At 38.9% G+C, this 16,927-nt stretch overlaps 1 protein-coding gene across 1 annotated transcript; it reads left to right on the top strand.

Annotated features, from left to right (window-relative positions):
- The first annotated feature begins 2,194 nt into the window (after positions 1 to 2,194).
- CARNMT1 (carnosine N-methyltransferase 1) lies at positions 2,195 to 14,163 on the top strand. Its single transcript, XM_072404140.1, has 8 exons — positions 2,195 to 2,534; positions 5,131 to 5,326; positions 6,206 to 6,369; positions 7,858 to 7,998; positions 9,375 to 9,553; positions 11,288 to 11,401; positions 11,875 to 11,978; positions 12,684 to 14,163. Exons 1-8 carry the CDS (start codon positions 2,308 to 2,310, stop codon positions 12,783 to 12,785), a joined length of 1,227 nt encoding a protein of 408 aa, XP_072260241.1. The 5' UTR covers positions 2,195 to 2,307; the 3' UTR covers positions 12,786 to 14,163.
- The last annotated feature ends 2,764 nt before the right edge of the window (positions 14,164 to 16,927 follow it).

The following is a 16,927-nucleotide window of genomic DNA, read 5'->3' on the forward strand; positions in this document are numbered from 1 at the left end:
CCAGGATACCTTGTGCTCACTCCTAACCTACTGGATATATCAGATCTGGGAGCTAAAGACATAAAGAAGCAAAGTGGAGCAAATCTGGACTAGCCCCTTTCAAATCATGATTTAGGCCAGAGATAAATGTGCCCATTGTCTTTTACAAAGAGCATATTTCACCCTCCTGGAGGCTTCTTAAATCGGTCGCCAACTGTTGGTCAGTGGACTGGTGATCCATGAGAAAGTTTTGGTGGTCCACAGAAAAATTTGGACATTTTGTGCAATTTTTATGTTTCATTAATAATGAAACAAAAATAATATTCTAATAAATTCTGAATGTCAATTTTTGACTTTATATTGCGAACTGTACTAGAGACAGAAAAACAAGGGAGGCGCAGCGTGACGTCAGTGTAGTCTTCAGTTGTATGAAGTAAACATTGCCGAGCCGTACGCTTCAGTATTGTTTCCTCTATTACTACAGTCACCCCGCTTCGCCAATACCGATTCTCATCCCATTGTTTTATTGTATTTGTTTATTTCTCGGATGCTCTTTTAGGTACGTATGACCTTACCTGTTTATTTCCTTTAACTGGTATATTTAATGGCATCAAATTGTTTGACTCTGATAACTATCATTTCTTGTTTGGTCTTAGATTTGAATGAAATAAACCCATAATGAGTGAGAAAAAGCAAACAAATATTTTGCATTTCTTTAGTTATACCAAAGATAATGCAACTAGTGATAATAGTAACAATAGTAATACTTCACTTAACCGTGAGCTGATCAATGAATCAGAGCCTCCACAGTCCTTGTCAGGCACCATTAGGATCCAACATAATTTTACAAATGCATTTATCTTTTTTAAAAAATCATATTAATGGTCCACAGGATTTAAAATTATGAACTTAGTAAGGTCCGAAAGCGTCCGCTGCCTTAAGTGAAACACTTTTATCTTTCCCATGTGATAGAGATGCAAACAAATGATGTCCATTTCCTTCATATCTATTACACTTGCCGATTTCTGAATGTAATCCAATTTCTGAAAGGGCTGGTAAAATTTCCCCTTGCAGAGTCTCCAAAAACTGCCTTCTTGGACTTGCCTTTGTCAATGCTGACAACTTTGCTGAGATATGTTATTTGCAGCATATGTATACAGGAGTTAAAACATAACTCTAAAAACAAATTCTTGCAGACAGGATGAGTTTTCCTTTTGCAGAAGATACATACTATGCTTCTTAGCTTCATGTTTACAGACATCTTTAAAATAGACACAACTTGACATGAAGGTAAATCCTTTAACAAGTACAATGCCATACAGGAAGCATGGTGAATTCAATGTCTGCTGACAGAACAGCTGTAACAGGCACTGCATATGATGTACTTAAGGTGCTGTGGAAGGATGATATTAAAAATGTAAGTGGACTTTAAAATCAACATTATGCGCACTACTAATGTATTTAGTAATATACAGTGTAATACTTATATTCCCCAAAGCCTGGCCAATAGATATTTTTAGATTTTCCTAGATTGTAAACTCATCGGGGCAGGGTCCTCTCCTCTTGTGTCACTGTCTGTATTCGTCTGTCATTTGCAACCTTTATTTAATGTACATCGCTCCATAATATGTTGGCGGTATATACATCTTATTTATTATTAATAATAATAATAATATTAATTTAGATTTCAGCGTTGTATGCTTTATTTTCATTTCTGTTTGTGACCCTAGTTGCCATGACTTTATAGGAGGCTGTTCGCTATCTTTTCTGTAAAAAAAAAAAATACCAGGCCTTGGCAACAGATTTAATAAAATGGCAATCAATGGACCTGAAATAAGGGTGCAGCACCATTAGGAGAGTTGGCAACAAATATTATTTTTTTATTATTATTATTATTATTTTTAATAATAAACAGGATATAGCGCCAACATATTACTCAGCGCTGTACATTAAACAGGGGTTGCAAAAGACAGATGAATACAGAGAACCATAAAAACATTGTCAAGTGTTCTAATTCTTCCTCACTCCACTCAAATGTTTAATTTTTGTCTGCATCCCTTCACTTGCTGTTCTGACAGGTCTGGCTACAACAAAGGAAGAAATGACTTGAGATAATTTAATGGAAGTATAAAAGAAAGGGCATTGCCAGAACTAAACATGTCGGCCATCACATTTTTTGGGAGCATATTAATGACGTCATATCCGGAGCCGTGCGACCAGGCTGACATATAAACCTCTATACAGAGTGTATGTGTAACCGGGTGTATGAGTTGAAGTTTGTCTGCCCCGCTGGTCCCTGATCAGGTTTGCTTGTCGCAGTGTACAGACATGATAGCAAGCAGCCAGGGGCGGCGGCGGCGGCGGAGGAGGCTGGACGAGGAGCCGGACATGAATGAGGAAAGCTCGGACACCCAGACAGATGAACGCTCTGGGGAGGAGGAGGAGGATGAGCTGGAGATCAGTGTGTACACGAAGAAGAGACAGAGTCCTGAGGAGGAGGAGAGGCTGGAGCATGAGCATTTCTGGAAGATCATTAACGCCTTCTCCTGGTATAGGTGATTACATGATGTCATTGGGTTATAGGCACCCTGTCAATGGCCTTTGTTAATAAAGAAGCTTCATACCTTTTATTATGGGTGCTCTCCTCCAGTGACTCTTCAGCCAGCTACTTTCTGATAGATAAGGTCACCCCTGCTGCCCGCCATGGTTTTTTCTGCATGCCTTGTTGTCAATACAGTGGGATCTACCACTGCAGACAGAAAGGGGGGCTTCCAACACACCTGCATGGGAAGGGGGGCTTCCAACACACCTGGATGGGGAAGGGGGCTTCCAACACACCTGGATGGGGAAGGGGGGCTTCCAACACACCTGGATGGGGAAGGGGGGCTTGGGAAGGGGGGCTTCCAACACACCTGGATGGGGAAGGGGGGCTTCCAACACACCTGGATGGGGAAGGGGGGCTTCCAACACACCTGGATGGGGAAGGGGGGCATCCAATACACCTGGATGGGGAAGGGGGGCATCCAACACACCTGGATGGGTAAGGGGGGCATCCAACACACCTGGATGGGGAAGGGGGGCATCCAACACACCTGGATGGGGAGGGGGGCATCCAACACATCTGGATGTATTAGATTCCTGTTACAACTAGAGCACATCAACATTTGTAAAGACCCTGCCACAATAAAAAAACAAGTATTAAAGCAGAACATACTATGCCCCTTCTGCAATAACATTTCTGACATGCCGGATCGTGTAGTTCTTTTCAATATTCACCCCACTTATGCAGAGCACGTTGTTACTTTATTGTCTGGCAACCTCAAGACTTCTGTCCTCTTGATTAATAAAGATGGCCAAACATTTGGAAACTAGAGCAAGGCCAGGTAAAGATGGCAGCTCTGGCAGGGAAGTACAATGCATTGCTGTCCCTAGCCTTGTGTAGCCTTTGTTTGATTTTAGTGGAAATGAACTTTAGAAATACAAAAATTGCAGTCACGCCGGTCCCTAAATGCAGAAGGTGACAGGTGATGAATGTCCTTTCTGCAGAAAATATTGTTACAGTTTTTTTATACTTTCATTTGCTCCTGTTTTGTTTCTTCTTTGGCCATGTGGATTGGCTAGGATGAAGTAACTCCTGCTGATGCGTGTGGGCATTAATGGCAGCCCTGGGGGCACATCTCAGCATTCTGCATGCAGCTCAGCATGTGTTTTTATCATAGAAGAGGGCGATCAGTCAGGTAAGTATGTTTTTAGAAGAAGCATTGCCTGCCCCTGGAATAAGGACCCTTCTGATTGAAACTTTTCTACACAGAACTTCCACCTTAAAGTATCCCTGTACTTTCAAACAATGCACCTTTATTTACCTCCCTTTCTAATCCAACCTACCTTCTCTTCCTCTCCACAGATATTTAGATCTGATGGGGCCCACTTCACCGTTGGTTTACATTCACCAGCAGCAAATCTTTTTGCTTGCATCATACAGCTTCTCAGACTTCTATGGTGCTATGTCTGGAGGGTTGCACTGTTTAGGTATGGGCAGGAGGGAAGAGTTGAAGCTGGTGGAAGTATCAGATCTTGGTAAGTAAAGATCCGTGGAGAAGCAGGGTGGGTTAGGTTAGTGCAAAGGTTTGGAAGAATAAGTGCATATTGTTGGAAAGCCATTATTTAAAGTGCTTCCATATTTTTGGAATTTTCTAGCATGTGCTCTAAAGCTTCATGCTGACCATCTGTGGGTTTGTGTTAATTTGACATGCTTTGTGATCATTTAAAATTTATTGACAAGTTTACCAGTTTGTTGCCCCTTACAGCAATTGACCTGCTTCAAGTAGGTTTTGTATTTCTGCTGACTTGGATGGCAATGTAATAGGCAAACTAACCACAGGCCCTTTTTTCAAGTTTTAGATTAGGAAAAGTTTAAACCAGTGGCATTTGTTTCATATATTTTGTTTGCTGCCTGTTTGTTCAACTGGGTAGATTTTTCTTGTTTGTCCTAGTGACTTAAAAATAGATATTACAGTTCTCACAAAAGAAAGAGCTGAGAAAAATAATTCAATGGGAACATCTGTTTATTGAAATGTGCAAGGGGTATAACTCTCAGTACTTTTGGAAACTTGGATTCTCTGGGCCTGATTTATTAAAGCTCTACAAGGCTTAAGAGAATACACTTTCATCAGTGAAGCTGGGTGATCCAGCAAACCTGGAATCGATTTATTCAATGTAATTTGCTATTTCTTAGCAAATGCTTTGAATCCTAGATCAGATCCATGCCAGGTTTGTTGGATCACCCAGCTTCACTGGTGAAAGTGTATTCTCTTAAGCCTTGTAGAACTTTAATAAATCAGGGCCTCTGTCTCTACCCCTGTGATTATGGTCACTAGAATAAATATGACCAAACGGCAATACAAACCTGACCCAAATACTGTTCTATCCAAAATCTTTGCATTAGATCGTGGATGCTGATATTTAGGTTCAGATTCCCCCCACCCCCCCGATTATTTCTCTTATCTATCATAAAATCAAGTATGTAATCTGTCGCAGCTCACCCTACCTCCGATGTGGTGGCTGCATACGTTTTCTTTTTTTCAGGCCACGTACTTGTCAGCTTTTCTGGTGGTATGATATTTTCTTGTTCTTGTTGTCTTTTCTCTTCAGAACACACATCTATGAACGTGTGGCCCGAGCAGAGAAACAATTTAAGAGTCTTCCAAAATATCAACAAAAAATGATCCCACATTTCTTCTCTAACATGGATACACTCCGCAAATGTGCAGATGAGAATCAGGAGATCCTGCAGATGATTTTAAGTGACTGCACACATATGTTTGAGAACAAAGAGTATGGCAGTAATGTAAGTATATTGTTGCATCGACAATGATTTCTAATAATCCTACTATTGTATTTTAATGATCCACTTGTCCACATAACTGTTTTGGTTCTCTGTCCCATTTTTTTGTAATGAAGAGAGTCAATGACACAACTGATGACAGAGCAAATGGTAGTTCATTGTGGTATAACACAGTGGTCGCCAACCTTTTGGACTCACGGACCACTAAATTTACCTGCTTTGGAGAGCACATGCGCAGGAAGCTGTGTGTCACTCAAAGAGGAAGAAACTTCCCCCATAGTGATTTGATGATGCCAAAATCCACCCACTCCACCATCGTAGGTCTGAGCCTGCGATGGGAGAGTGGGCGGCTTGTGTCCAGAGACTGACACAACGTGCCCACTTCCCTGAGCCTGCAATCTATATGGGGGACGTGGTCTGCGGCTCTGGCCAGAGAGCCCCCCCAGCGCGGTCCTCCTGACCCCACTCGGGGGCACCGGCAAGAGCTGCAGACCACTGGTTGGGGACTGCTGGTATAACACACGACAGCCATGTACCCTAAGAGAGAATTAGATCCTCTAGGCATCTGCCTTTCCTCAGCTTGCCAACTGCCAGTGAACAGAGCATCAGCACAATGTGCTACCACCAGTAATCATGCTCTCTATGTAGGACTAACTGATATGCTATGCAATAAAGTCCTGACTGGCCCATAGCAGCGACTTTCTTCTATTTCAAATGCGGCTGTAAAGGGTATTGTAGGGATATCATGTCAAATGTCATTTTGTATACTACATATACAGGTAGTCTCCGGGTTACATACGAGATAGGTGACCAACAATAGCTACAAACTCATATGCTCTATATGAAATCATGTAATTTGCAATTTTTCATTTTGTACCATAGAGTCACAGAAAACTCAGCCCTGCATCCAGCTTTTATATGGACAAGCTAAAGTCCACTATAAAGCAGTTTGTACGTGACTGGAGTGAAGAGGGCAAGACAGAAAGAGACACTTGTTATCAGCCTATCATTGAAGAAATTTTAAAGTCTTTTCCCAAAGACAAATGGTAAAGTATCTTTATATTGAATGTAAATAAATTTGTTTCATCTGCAGTTTTTCTGCACACACATATAAAAGTGGGGTAAAGTATTCTTAAAAGCCTCTGTTTTTACTTCCCTTTATCTATCTAAAGTTTAAAAATAAAATAAATTAAAAAATGTATTATAGATCCAATTTAGCTTTTAGGGGTAATATTTTTGCTACTGTCATGGAATGTATATGTGAACAATAAATTCTTTGTTAACGTTCAGGGGATGTAGAGATGCTGTAAGGCCTTACACCAGAGTGTTAATGAAATCAAATGTATATGTAGCAAAGACACACCAGAACCTTTCACTGAGAGAATATGTAATATGTTTTTAACAGTTAGGTTAGGCAATGGCAGCTTTCATCATCTCTCAGAAATAGGTCCATTGTAAAAATGTCTTTTTGTCTTTTTAAAAATGTCTGACCCTACTATAACCTCAGAACCTAACAATTCTCCTATTGTGTAATAATTCCCCAAACCTCCTAGATTGTTAGCTCTTCAGGCAACCTCTCCTCCTGTGTCACTGTCTGTATTCATCTGTAATTTGCAACCCCTATTATTATTACACAGTATTTATAAAGTGCCATCAGATTACGCACCGCTGTACAAAGTCCATAGTCGTGACACTAACTGTCCCTCAAAGGGGCTCACAGTCTAATGTCCCTACCTCAGTCATATGTCATTAATGTAGTGTAAGGTAAAAAAATTTGAGGGGGAAGCCAATTAACCATACTGCATGTTTTTGCAATGTGGGAGGAAACCAGAGTACCCAGAGGAAACCCACACAGACACGGGGGGAACCTGCAAACTCCATGCAGATATTGTCCTAATCTAGTGCTGGGAGTGCCAACCACTGAGCCACCGTGCTGCTGTAACCCCTATTTAATGTACAGCGCTGTGTAATATGTTGACGCTATATAAATCCTGTTTAATAAAAATAAAATAATAATAATTTGGAGTCCTCATGTGTAGCAGCATGATAATATGTCATCATGCACTCTAAATATGCAACATAGATTTTTATACTGTTTTTAATTGGCTTTGTGATTAATAAAATATCTAATAAGGTTTTTTTCTTTTTTTAAATGTTTGTTGTTGATGCCACCAGAAAATCCCTATAATTATGGAAAAATGTTAGGTATTTACAGTAATAAAATGCATGCCTTTATATCAATTATCACCTATCCTGCTGTTCCTAACTTTTTTTTTCATCTTTCATAGTAAATATTATTGCGTATTACATAGCTTCAACATGCTACAGAGCACTTGGGGGTGGGGCCAGAGCACTTTCCTGCTCTTGAAAACTGCTACTGAAATGTGATATTAGCAATATGCAATAATTTATATCTAAATTACAAAAGTTTTTGAGATGTGTTTATTATATAGTCACATGTTGACCCTTCTTGCTGACTTGCTGTGCTCTATTGTAAGTTTGTGTAAACTCATTTACATTGTTTTATCCCACAGTGATGTGTCCCAAGTTAGCATCTTAGTGCCTGGTGCAGGACTTGGTAGACTGGCTTGGGAAATCGCAAAACATGGTTATGCATGCCAAGGAAATGAATGGAGCTTTTTCATGCTTTTCTCTTCTTACTTTGTGTTGAATAGGTATGTAATTAAGTATTTTACAGTTGTTCAAGAGGTTTTGGCACAGCTGTAAAATGAAATCTAATCTAATTAGAAATCTAATCTAATTTTTTAGCAGTAGGCAGGTAGCCTCCTGTGGATATAAGTTTAGTTTTATTACATGATGAAAATATTTGAAACCTTGAAAGAGTGTTATTTTATAATACATACCAAATTTGTGTTTATTTTTTGCACCACTTTATGGACATGTTTAAAGGACTTTTTTTTTATTCAAATGCATTTTGCATTCACATACAAGTCTGTAGTAATGCAAAACCAGATTTAGGAGGGTCAGAAGTAGCTTAGCTGCAGTTCATTTGCACCTGTCATTGAATTTTGAATGACCTCAGAATTATCTCAAGCCTGTGCCGTTATCAGATGCCCAAAGTCCAATGACAATGATAATTTACTCCATCCTCTAAATATTTTTAAATGTTTACAGTAGCTACCACTTTGATAGACAAGACTTTGAAGCTCTGTGGTCCAAATGCCACTGGCAGCATTAGGCCCATGGTGCCTTATTTTCTATTGTTTCTCTAGATAAGTCCCCCCGCACTGGGGGGCGGGACCGTCGGAAAATTTAAAAAAAGAGATCTTTTTAAATGTTAAATGTACCGATTTGACATTTAAACATACCGGTACTAAAATATTCATACCGCCAGGAAGGTTAACCAAAATGGAAACATTCAAACCCGAAAAACGTGTCGGAAGCTACCAATGTTATTTGAAATTTTGTACATTGTTATTATTGTCATTTAGGACTTTTAATCAAGATATCTAATACGTATGTAAGATTTTGATGCCACATAAACTCCTTGCTTTCTATAGTAGTTTAGCTATAAGGAACTTAATTTGCCCTATATGTTGTATTTCCTAGGAGGTGGCAACACACAATAACTTTGATATCATAATTGGGATATTTATAGTCTTTTGGGCTTCTTTTTCCACCTCTCAATACCTGATTTTAGATGTCAACAGTTAGGCGCCAGGCCTTTGAAAAGCTTTCAAACCTTTCTACCTTGCCATGTGAAGAACTCTATCCTCAAAGATCACAACAGAGATTAAACAGTGGAGTTTAAACCTGTTTCTAGCAATATACAATGTGATGGTATGATTCTGCTGCGCCTGTGTTGTGAGCTTTGATGAGAACTTTAAACGCTTGTGCTTTGAATATTTGCTGGACACAGGTGCACATTACGACTAAATCTACATACTTCAGCTTAGTACGGTATATCAACTAAACTGTAAATATTTTACAATCTGTCATTTCCTTAGTTGAGAACTATTTTAGGGTAATCATTTGGTTAATTAATGGTTTATAAAACCATTGTTCTGTGGTTCTGTCTGTTTTTTTCCAGATGTTCACATGTTAATGCTTTTAAACTTTATCCTTGGATCCATCAGTTTAGTAACAACATGAGATCGGCAGATCAAGTAAGACCTATTTACTTTCCTGATGTCAATCCTCATGAGTTTTCAACAGATTCAAATTTTTCCATGACTGCAGGAGACTTCCAGGAAATCTATACAGATAACGGTGAGTAAAAAGCTCCTTGATAAGTGATCAAATATGTAGAAACTGTACTGGAAAAAAAACTATGCATGATATTTTATGTTGTAACTTTTTAGTTTTCTTCTGGGTTAGGTAGCCCTTGGTCTGTGTTCTCCTATTAACTGTCAGGTAGCAGTATATGATGGTAACACTCGGTATACTAGTACAGAATCTCATTTGTTGAGCAATAACGTTACTACCTACCTGTGGCCATTGTACTCTTCTGATAGTGTTAATGGATCTCAAAAGAGATGTAGTAGAAAACTATCCTGTGTTTCCTAAACCCTAAATGAGCTGAGGAGCCTAAATAAAAATTCTTTGAAATGGGAAATATACCCAAGAGTACAGCAGAGTAAATTTTTCCTCGAGTTCTTCTGATAGCTCTTTTAAATTTTATGTCTTACAAAGAAGTAATGCTGAAAAACAATGCCGCTAATAAATATTATTACAATATTCTCTTCTCTGGAGTGGTTTTTATTCCAGCAATGCTCACATGAACTATTCAGCCAATAGACTCAATTCTGGTCCTTGTTCCCTTGGAGATTATAGATAAGTATATCTGAATGAACATTCAGCGGCACAAGAATTGGTTCTGTTAAATTAGATTTACAGTTCCTTATGCTACTTCTATTTAGGGCTCCCCAGTTAAATACCTAAATAATGGAGATAATACTAACGACTTGGCCTACGTTAAACACTCCTGATAGAGGAGTCTTACAGCCACATATGGAAAGAAACATAAAAAGGAGCTATGCACTGCTAAGCTTCATCAGCACATAGGTTTAGGCTTTCATAAACAATGTCCTTTCATGGCTGATCTGCCCAAAATAAGCATCCTCTTGGATTGTAAGCTCTTCGGTGCAGGGTCCTCTCCTCCTCCTGTGTCCCTGTTTGTATCGGTCCGTCATTTGCAACACCTATTTAATGTACTGTTTATTTTTAATAACAATATTAATTTGTTGAATAAATGTTTCACATTTATGGCACCCCACCCAACCAGGTTTAAGCATTGTCATTGGCAAACTGTATAATTAAACACTTAAGCTGACCATTTTTTTGTCACATAATGAAATCCTGTCACTGTAATAAGAAAAAAAAAACATTCAAATTAGTGCTCAAACCAGAATTTTTTTTGAGCTGGTGGGAAGAAATTGTAGGTGGGTGGCAGTCCCTGTATTGTAACTCTTCAGTAACCATCCAAAGATAACTGGGTGGTTACTGCAAAGTGTCAGGTAGTGCACCCAGCTAAAAGGGGGGTGGGGAGAACACTGATTCAAACAAAGAACATTGATACTCACCTGTACTGAAACCTTTCAGTATACATTCTGGCAAAATGGTTACATCGAATAATTCGGGTGTGTTGGATATTTGTGTTCTCAGTGTTGTTCCATCTGTTGACTGATTGGTCATTGCTCTTGTAGTGGCAAAAAGGCCATTAGATGGAATCAGAAAACGCAGCAGGAGTGCAGACATCCAACAGACACAGTAATCTGATGAGGATCCTGCCAATATTCCTCTGCCTTATGATAGAGAGCAGATATGATGGACAAGGGAGTAATAATACTCTGTTCATGCAGGTTTTGTTTTGGGGCTCAATCATTTCAAACATTCATACTTACACATTGTATGTATCTGTATGGTTACAAGCATAAAAAAGTCTGTTTTACATTAAATGTATATATTGTTATGTAATAATACGATTTGGTTTGTTTTTTTTAGATTCATGGGATTGCATAGCAACATGTTTCTTTATAGACACTGCTCACAATGTTCTAGACTATATAGAGACAATCTGGAAAATACTTAAACCAGGCGGCCTATGGATTAATTTAGGTATTACTTTTTTAACAATATACCTTCTGAATATCATTCCTAAATGTCAGTTTATAGATTTTCTGTTTTTGATATGATTTTCTAGTCAGTGTATAGTGAATTCACCCTCATGGGAGGTCCAATGAGATACACTAGCCCCATTTCCAAGTTCACCCTGCAGCATTTATTCCTTTATGTCAATAACTTATAGGTATTTATACTTTATATGCATTACAGGAAATAGGGGAGTGACCAGGCAATAAAGCACAGTGCATTGGATGGCTTATTTAGTAAGCAGTGCCAAATTTATGATTTTGGATTAGAGAAACTGAAAGCTTTGTGACTGGAGGTCATTTAATATTATTTCCTGCTGGCAAGGTAGATTGCCACTTAACAGTTAATCAAATCTGTTTTAACAGTGTAGAAATACACCATGTTTGTTGTATTTATCAAGGATTAGCACCCTTTTTAACTTTTTTTTTTTTCTTTCCTAGGACCTCTTCTTTATCACTATGAAAACATGGCAAATGAACTCTCTATAGAACTCAGCTATGAAGATATAAAACATGTTATGTTACAGCATGGATTTCAATTTGAGGTATTTCCATTCTTCCTTACATTTTTGTCATGCATAGAAAAAAATAGCTTTGCTTTTTAACTGTAGGAAGGATATTAGACTCCTGTCAGCTAGTTAATTGTACTATTGTTTCATAAAAACCCATTTTAAATTAAGTAACCACTTTACATTACCTTGTGTGTTCTGTGTTCATTGATTCTTAGATGTCCATGCCAAATTTAGCAGTGTCAGCATGTGTTTGTTACTAGATAATAACTACCTGGGATGTCAGTGAAAGGCGATATTGAGAACTACCACATAGCTGGCTGCTGGCTTTCATAGGGGTAACCATTTATAAACAAATCCCTAGTATGTAGATGGTGGCAGCCTTAACTCACATTAGGACATGTAAAGTATAATGCCTCTTCTTCCTATAGTAACCTACCTTTCTCCTACAAAGAAGCCTATACCCTGAGATCCTGATGTGTCCTGGCAGCCATGGCTCCTCCTTAATGTTCTGCGGCACCTACACAGTAAAGCCCCATAGACTTCTATAAAGCTAATAATTGGGCCAGCCTGTGGAAGGGGAGGTCCGGAGAGAGAAACTGGTTAACTATTTTTAGTTTTAGTTTTCTTCATAATGTTACTGTTTACATCATATTCTTAAAACCTTAACAGCTTGTTCACATGAAAAAAAAAATAGTTTTTATCTTTTAATACCCATTGACTTGCCATTTCTATTCACAGGCTGAACGGGAATCCATGTCTACAACATATACTGCAAATAGTTTTTCCATGATGAAATACAGCTATGACTGTGTGTTTTTCATGGCTCGGAAACCATTTTAATATTTTATTTTCATGGTTCACTTACTGCACAGAACAGAATCCAAAGACTTGAAGTATACCCTCTTAATGGACATAAAACTTGAATCATGTGTGCCTTTTTCGCAATAGGCAGTTAAATTCCAGGTGTACCGCCATGTCAACACTACCGAGGGTCCCTCCTGCTTACCCATGTTTTTAAAAAAAAAAAAAAAAAAAAACTTTTGTGCCCTTTCTTCTTGTAATAAAGGTTTTAAACATTTCCTCTCTTACCTTGCAGGGATGTATGATGGTGCGTGATTGTGTTCTTTATAGTAGTAACGGTCGTTACAAAGTCATTGTTTGTTGTTATTTTCCTATTTTAAGTAAGAATGTAAGAGGTAGACCGAACGGCATTAGTCACATTTTCTTGTGCTCCCTTGTAATGCAGTGAATAATCTGTTTTTGTTACGCTAATAGTATCAAAGTCCATCTGAAAAAGTTCTTTCTCCATAAGCATTTAAATGGGGATCAAGGCAAAAGCTTCATAGCGGGTCAGGTTGAAATTAACACAGGTCTGTTGAATTCAACTGATAAATAAAAAGAAAATGTACATATACCTGGGGAAGCTGAAAAAGCTGCAACCAGCTAGTTGCAGCTACCAGTGCCAATTATGATTCTTATGATGATGATTATTATGCCAAGACCTACGGAATGAGGTTTCACATTTTTGTAAAGGAGGTTTATTAATCACTCCATGTTGTGTACCTCACATTCTTAGGTAACCATTCACATAGGTCCAAATTTTCCGTATTTCTGATTTTGACATTGTGAAGTGTGGGATGATTATGACCCCAACAGTCTGAGACCAATGTATAAAAAAATCAGTGGTCTAGGTCAGTAAGAGGACAAGTTATTCACCTTGTTTTCTGCCAACACATCTCTGGGAGGCTTCACCAGTTGCAGAAAGCCAACTTCATACTGAAAATCATGCCTTTCACTTATGTATGGTGGCAGGGTCGTCTGACCAGAGCTTGCCAGAAAATTCCACTTTTAATTTAGATGAATTTGACAATGACAAAACCTAATGTTACTTAGTTGTGTCTAAGTATATGTATCGCTTTTCGAAAGTTCCTTTTTTTTATTTTTTTTATTGTGCTCAGTATTATATGCTGTTAATTGGCTAAAATCATCTCCCACTCTTCTCCCTGCCGTTTTTTTTTCTTACAGCTGTGGTATTTACCATCTGTTCAAAATATAATAGGACCCTGTTCTTGGTTAATTGTATATTCCTTTTTTAAAGAATGGAAACATGGTTTTTAAAATGTCTTGTAAAATAGTAATACAATTCAGCTGGATACTTGGATATTACAAATGTTTTATTCTCAATTTTGACATTTTCAATAAAAGTTGATAAAATGAATTTCTACACTTGTGAACTTATTTGTCACATTTATGTTTTGGTGCAAGCTAACTTTTTTTTCCCCAATTATGTAAAGTAAAATGTCTAGAGATGCTTGCCGCTACAAGATGTTGTAAGCTTGCTTTTGTATTAGAGGAACTAAATTCAAAAATGCCTAAAACAAAAAAAAAAATCCACTTGCCTTTAATCCCGCAGCGCAGTCGATCAGTCCCGAGGTGTCTTCCATTGGGTCCCGTGTCGTCCCAGCATCTGTCTCTCAATCAGCACGCCGGGCACCACCATCTTCGCCTCTTCTTCCTTGTTCTTCTTCCAATGTCACCTGACCCAGGCGCAAGATCGGGTGACGTAGGTTGAAAAAGAAACTTGCCGATCTCATTGCGCATGTGTGAGATCGGCAAATTTTTCCCTTCTAAAGAATAGGCTCCCTCTGGATCCCTTCTCGGGCATGTGCAAAAGGAGAACCCAAGAGCCTCCCGGGATGCGTGACGTAGGTATTCCAGGAGGCTTTGCGCTCCCATTCATCGATCGAGAATTGGGGGGGCGGTGCTGCACCCTTTTTTTATTTTAAATAAAGGGTGGTGTTTACCCTTTTATGTTAAGTGAAATTTCTGAGGAGGTACACTTTAACGTCAAGGAAGTGGCATTTAGCCACCTATAGCTCGGCCATTGGAAGACTATAGGCTAAAGCTCTTTGAGATAGGAGAAGATAGACAATCATGGGGGATCCAATGAACCTGGAACCAAACCTGAGCAGTTGTAAGTGGTTCATCACCTGCTGTTGATTCCACTTTATCAGAATCCTGCTTGTAGTGCTTGGCAGATGCCAGGGTTTACCGGTGATTTTAAAGCTGTAACTGGTCCCCTTCACAATCATTCATGTGACTACAAGTCGTCAGATACTAATAACATTACTGTCTGCTGCAAGGATCTTTAGGAAAGGAATCATCAAAACAAATATGATCCCATGCTGTAATTGGGCTAGCATAGAGGATATATAATTTAGAGTTCTCATTGATATTGTACTGCTTTTTTTTTTTTGCTCTTTCTAAAATCCCAATCTGTTTTGTATTTATTTAGGGGATTTCCACTGGAATCTTTACCTGGGTTTTCTTCTCTCCCTTATTGTAAAAGTTTTTGTTTTGTTGTTTTGAGAATATTTATACACATCTCATTGGCTCTCTGTTGTACAAACCCTTTTTAATATATTTGTTGTGTATGGTGATTTGCTATTCTTTGTATACTTGAGTATTTGTATACTGTGTTATTGATTTTATTCTTTAATAAAATAATGATAAAATAAAATTATCTCACATTTTAATACTGACATTTTATTCAGTTCAATTAACTTCTCACATGAGGTTCTGCCAGCAAAAATGTGTGCTAGGATGTCATTGTGGGAGTTTGAGATTTGTTTATGTCTTTATACAAGCCTGCGTTATAATACTTACATTCCTCCCACATTCCGAAAACATGCAGTTAGGTTAAATGGCTTCCCCCCAAAAAAATGACCTTAGACTGTGTTAAAGACATGAATATGGTAGGGGCATTAGATTGTGAGCCCCTTTGAGGCACAGCTAGTGACATGACTATGTACTTGTACAGTGCTGCATAATGTTGGTGCTATATAAATACTGTGTAATTATATATATATAATGTGTTGTGAAAACAAGAAATAAAGCTGTACAGCAAAACTGTAGAACCTATGGATAAGTTCCAGCATGACTTGATTTGATATTTACTATTATATGCATAAACACAACTATGAATTGCAATTACAAATCTAAGCTGCAGTCCACGAGTGAGACACTAGAGGCGCTGTAAAATGTGAAGAGCGCTCTTTTCTATCAGGCGGGAAAGTGGTGTGTGTGGGAGACCGGAAGCAAAACATGTACACGTGACCAGATCGCGCGCTGCTGCTGTACGTAACATGGCTACAGTGTGAACAGAATGAAAAGAAAGTGTGAGGCGCAGCCTATAGTCACCGTGCTCCCCCCGTCCAAGAGGACGCTTTACTCCAAGCGCTGCAACCCCGACATCGTACAGGTTACCCTAGTGAGGAAGAGGAAGATGGAGCCTGAGAAGGGCCCTCCTGTGCAAGTCATTGCCCGGACTTCTGAGAGCTGCGAGAAAGTCCTCACAGCATTCCCAGCAGCTACATCTTCCCCTCCTCCATGCAAGAAGCTGAGGGCGGAGGAGAGCCCAGAATGGCAACATTCACAGTACAAGTGCCAGGTATCTGCAGTCATTACATAGACACAGCTTCTTATCCTATTCCAGATTGGCCCTGGCTATAGTGTCGTGTGTGTGTATATATATAATTATATATATAGGTGTGTGTGTGTGTTTATTATTACCCATGTCAGGGGCGTCAAACTCTGGCCCCAAAAGGATTTTTTACATATATTTAATTTAGTTAACATATAAAAGCAGACCCAAACCCCTGATTGTTAGCTACCCCTCCTCCATGGCAGGGTGTTGATTGGCTGGGCAGGATGACATCTCCTGTGCGCACAAGAGTTTATTCATTCCCATCATGTGCAGGGGAAGCCGGGAGCACCCGGATTTACAATACAGTTCAGCAAAGTTTGACAGCTGGATGGTGATCAGGCAGGAAAGGTATCTCAGAAGGGACATTGTCTGTCCACTTCTGCAATAACCACCTGCCTGATCAAGTATTTTATTTACCTCTAACATGACATTGTTATGCATTCTCTGGTGCTAGGTGACAGCTGCTGCCTAGTTAATTGCCTGACCAAGCTCACTG

This window comes from Pyxicephalus adspersus, chromosome 3 (assembly GCF_032062135.1).
Source record: "Pyxicephalus adspersus chromosome 3, UCB_Pads_2.0, whole genome shotgun sequence".
Classification (NCBI taxonomy): Eukaryota; Metazoa; Chordata; class Amphibia; order Anura; family Pyxicephalidae; genus Pyxicephalus; species Pyxicephalus adspersus.

Excerpts from the sequence above, each read along its gene's own strand:
- CARNMT1 (XM_072404140.1), top strand. The coding sequence starts at position 2,308 with ATGATAGCAAGCAGCCAGGGGCGGCGGCGGCGGCGGAGGAGGCTGGAC. Across the intron at positions 2,535-5,130 it reads AACGCCTTCTCCTGGTATAG|AACACACATCTATGAACGTG; the intron begins GTGATTACATGA and ends TTTTCTCTTCAG. Across the intron at positions 11,402-11,874 it reads CGGCCTATGGATTAATTTAG|GACCTCTTCTTTATCACTAT; the intron begins GTATTACTTTTT and ends TTTCTTTCCTAG.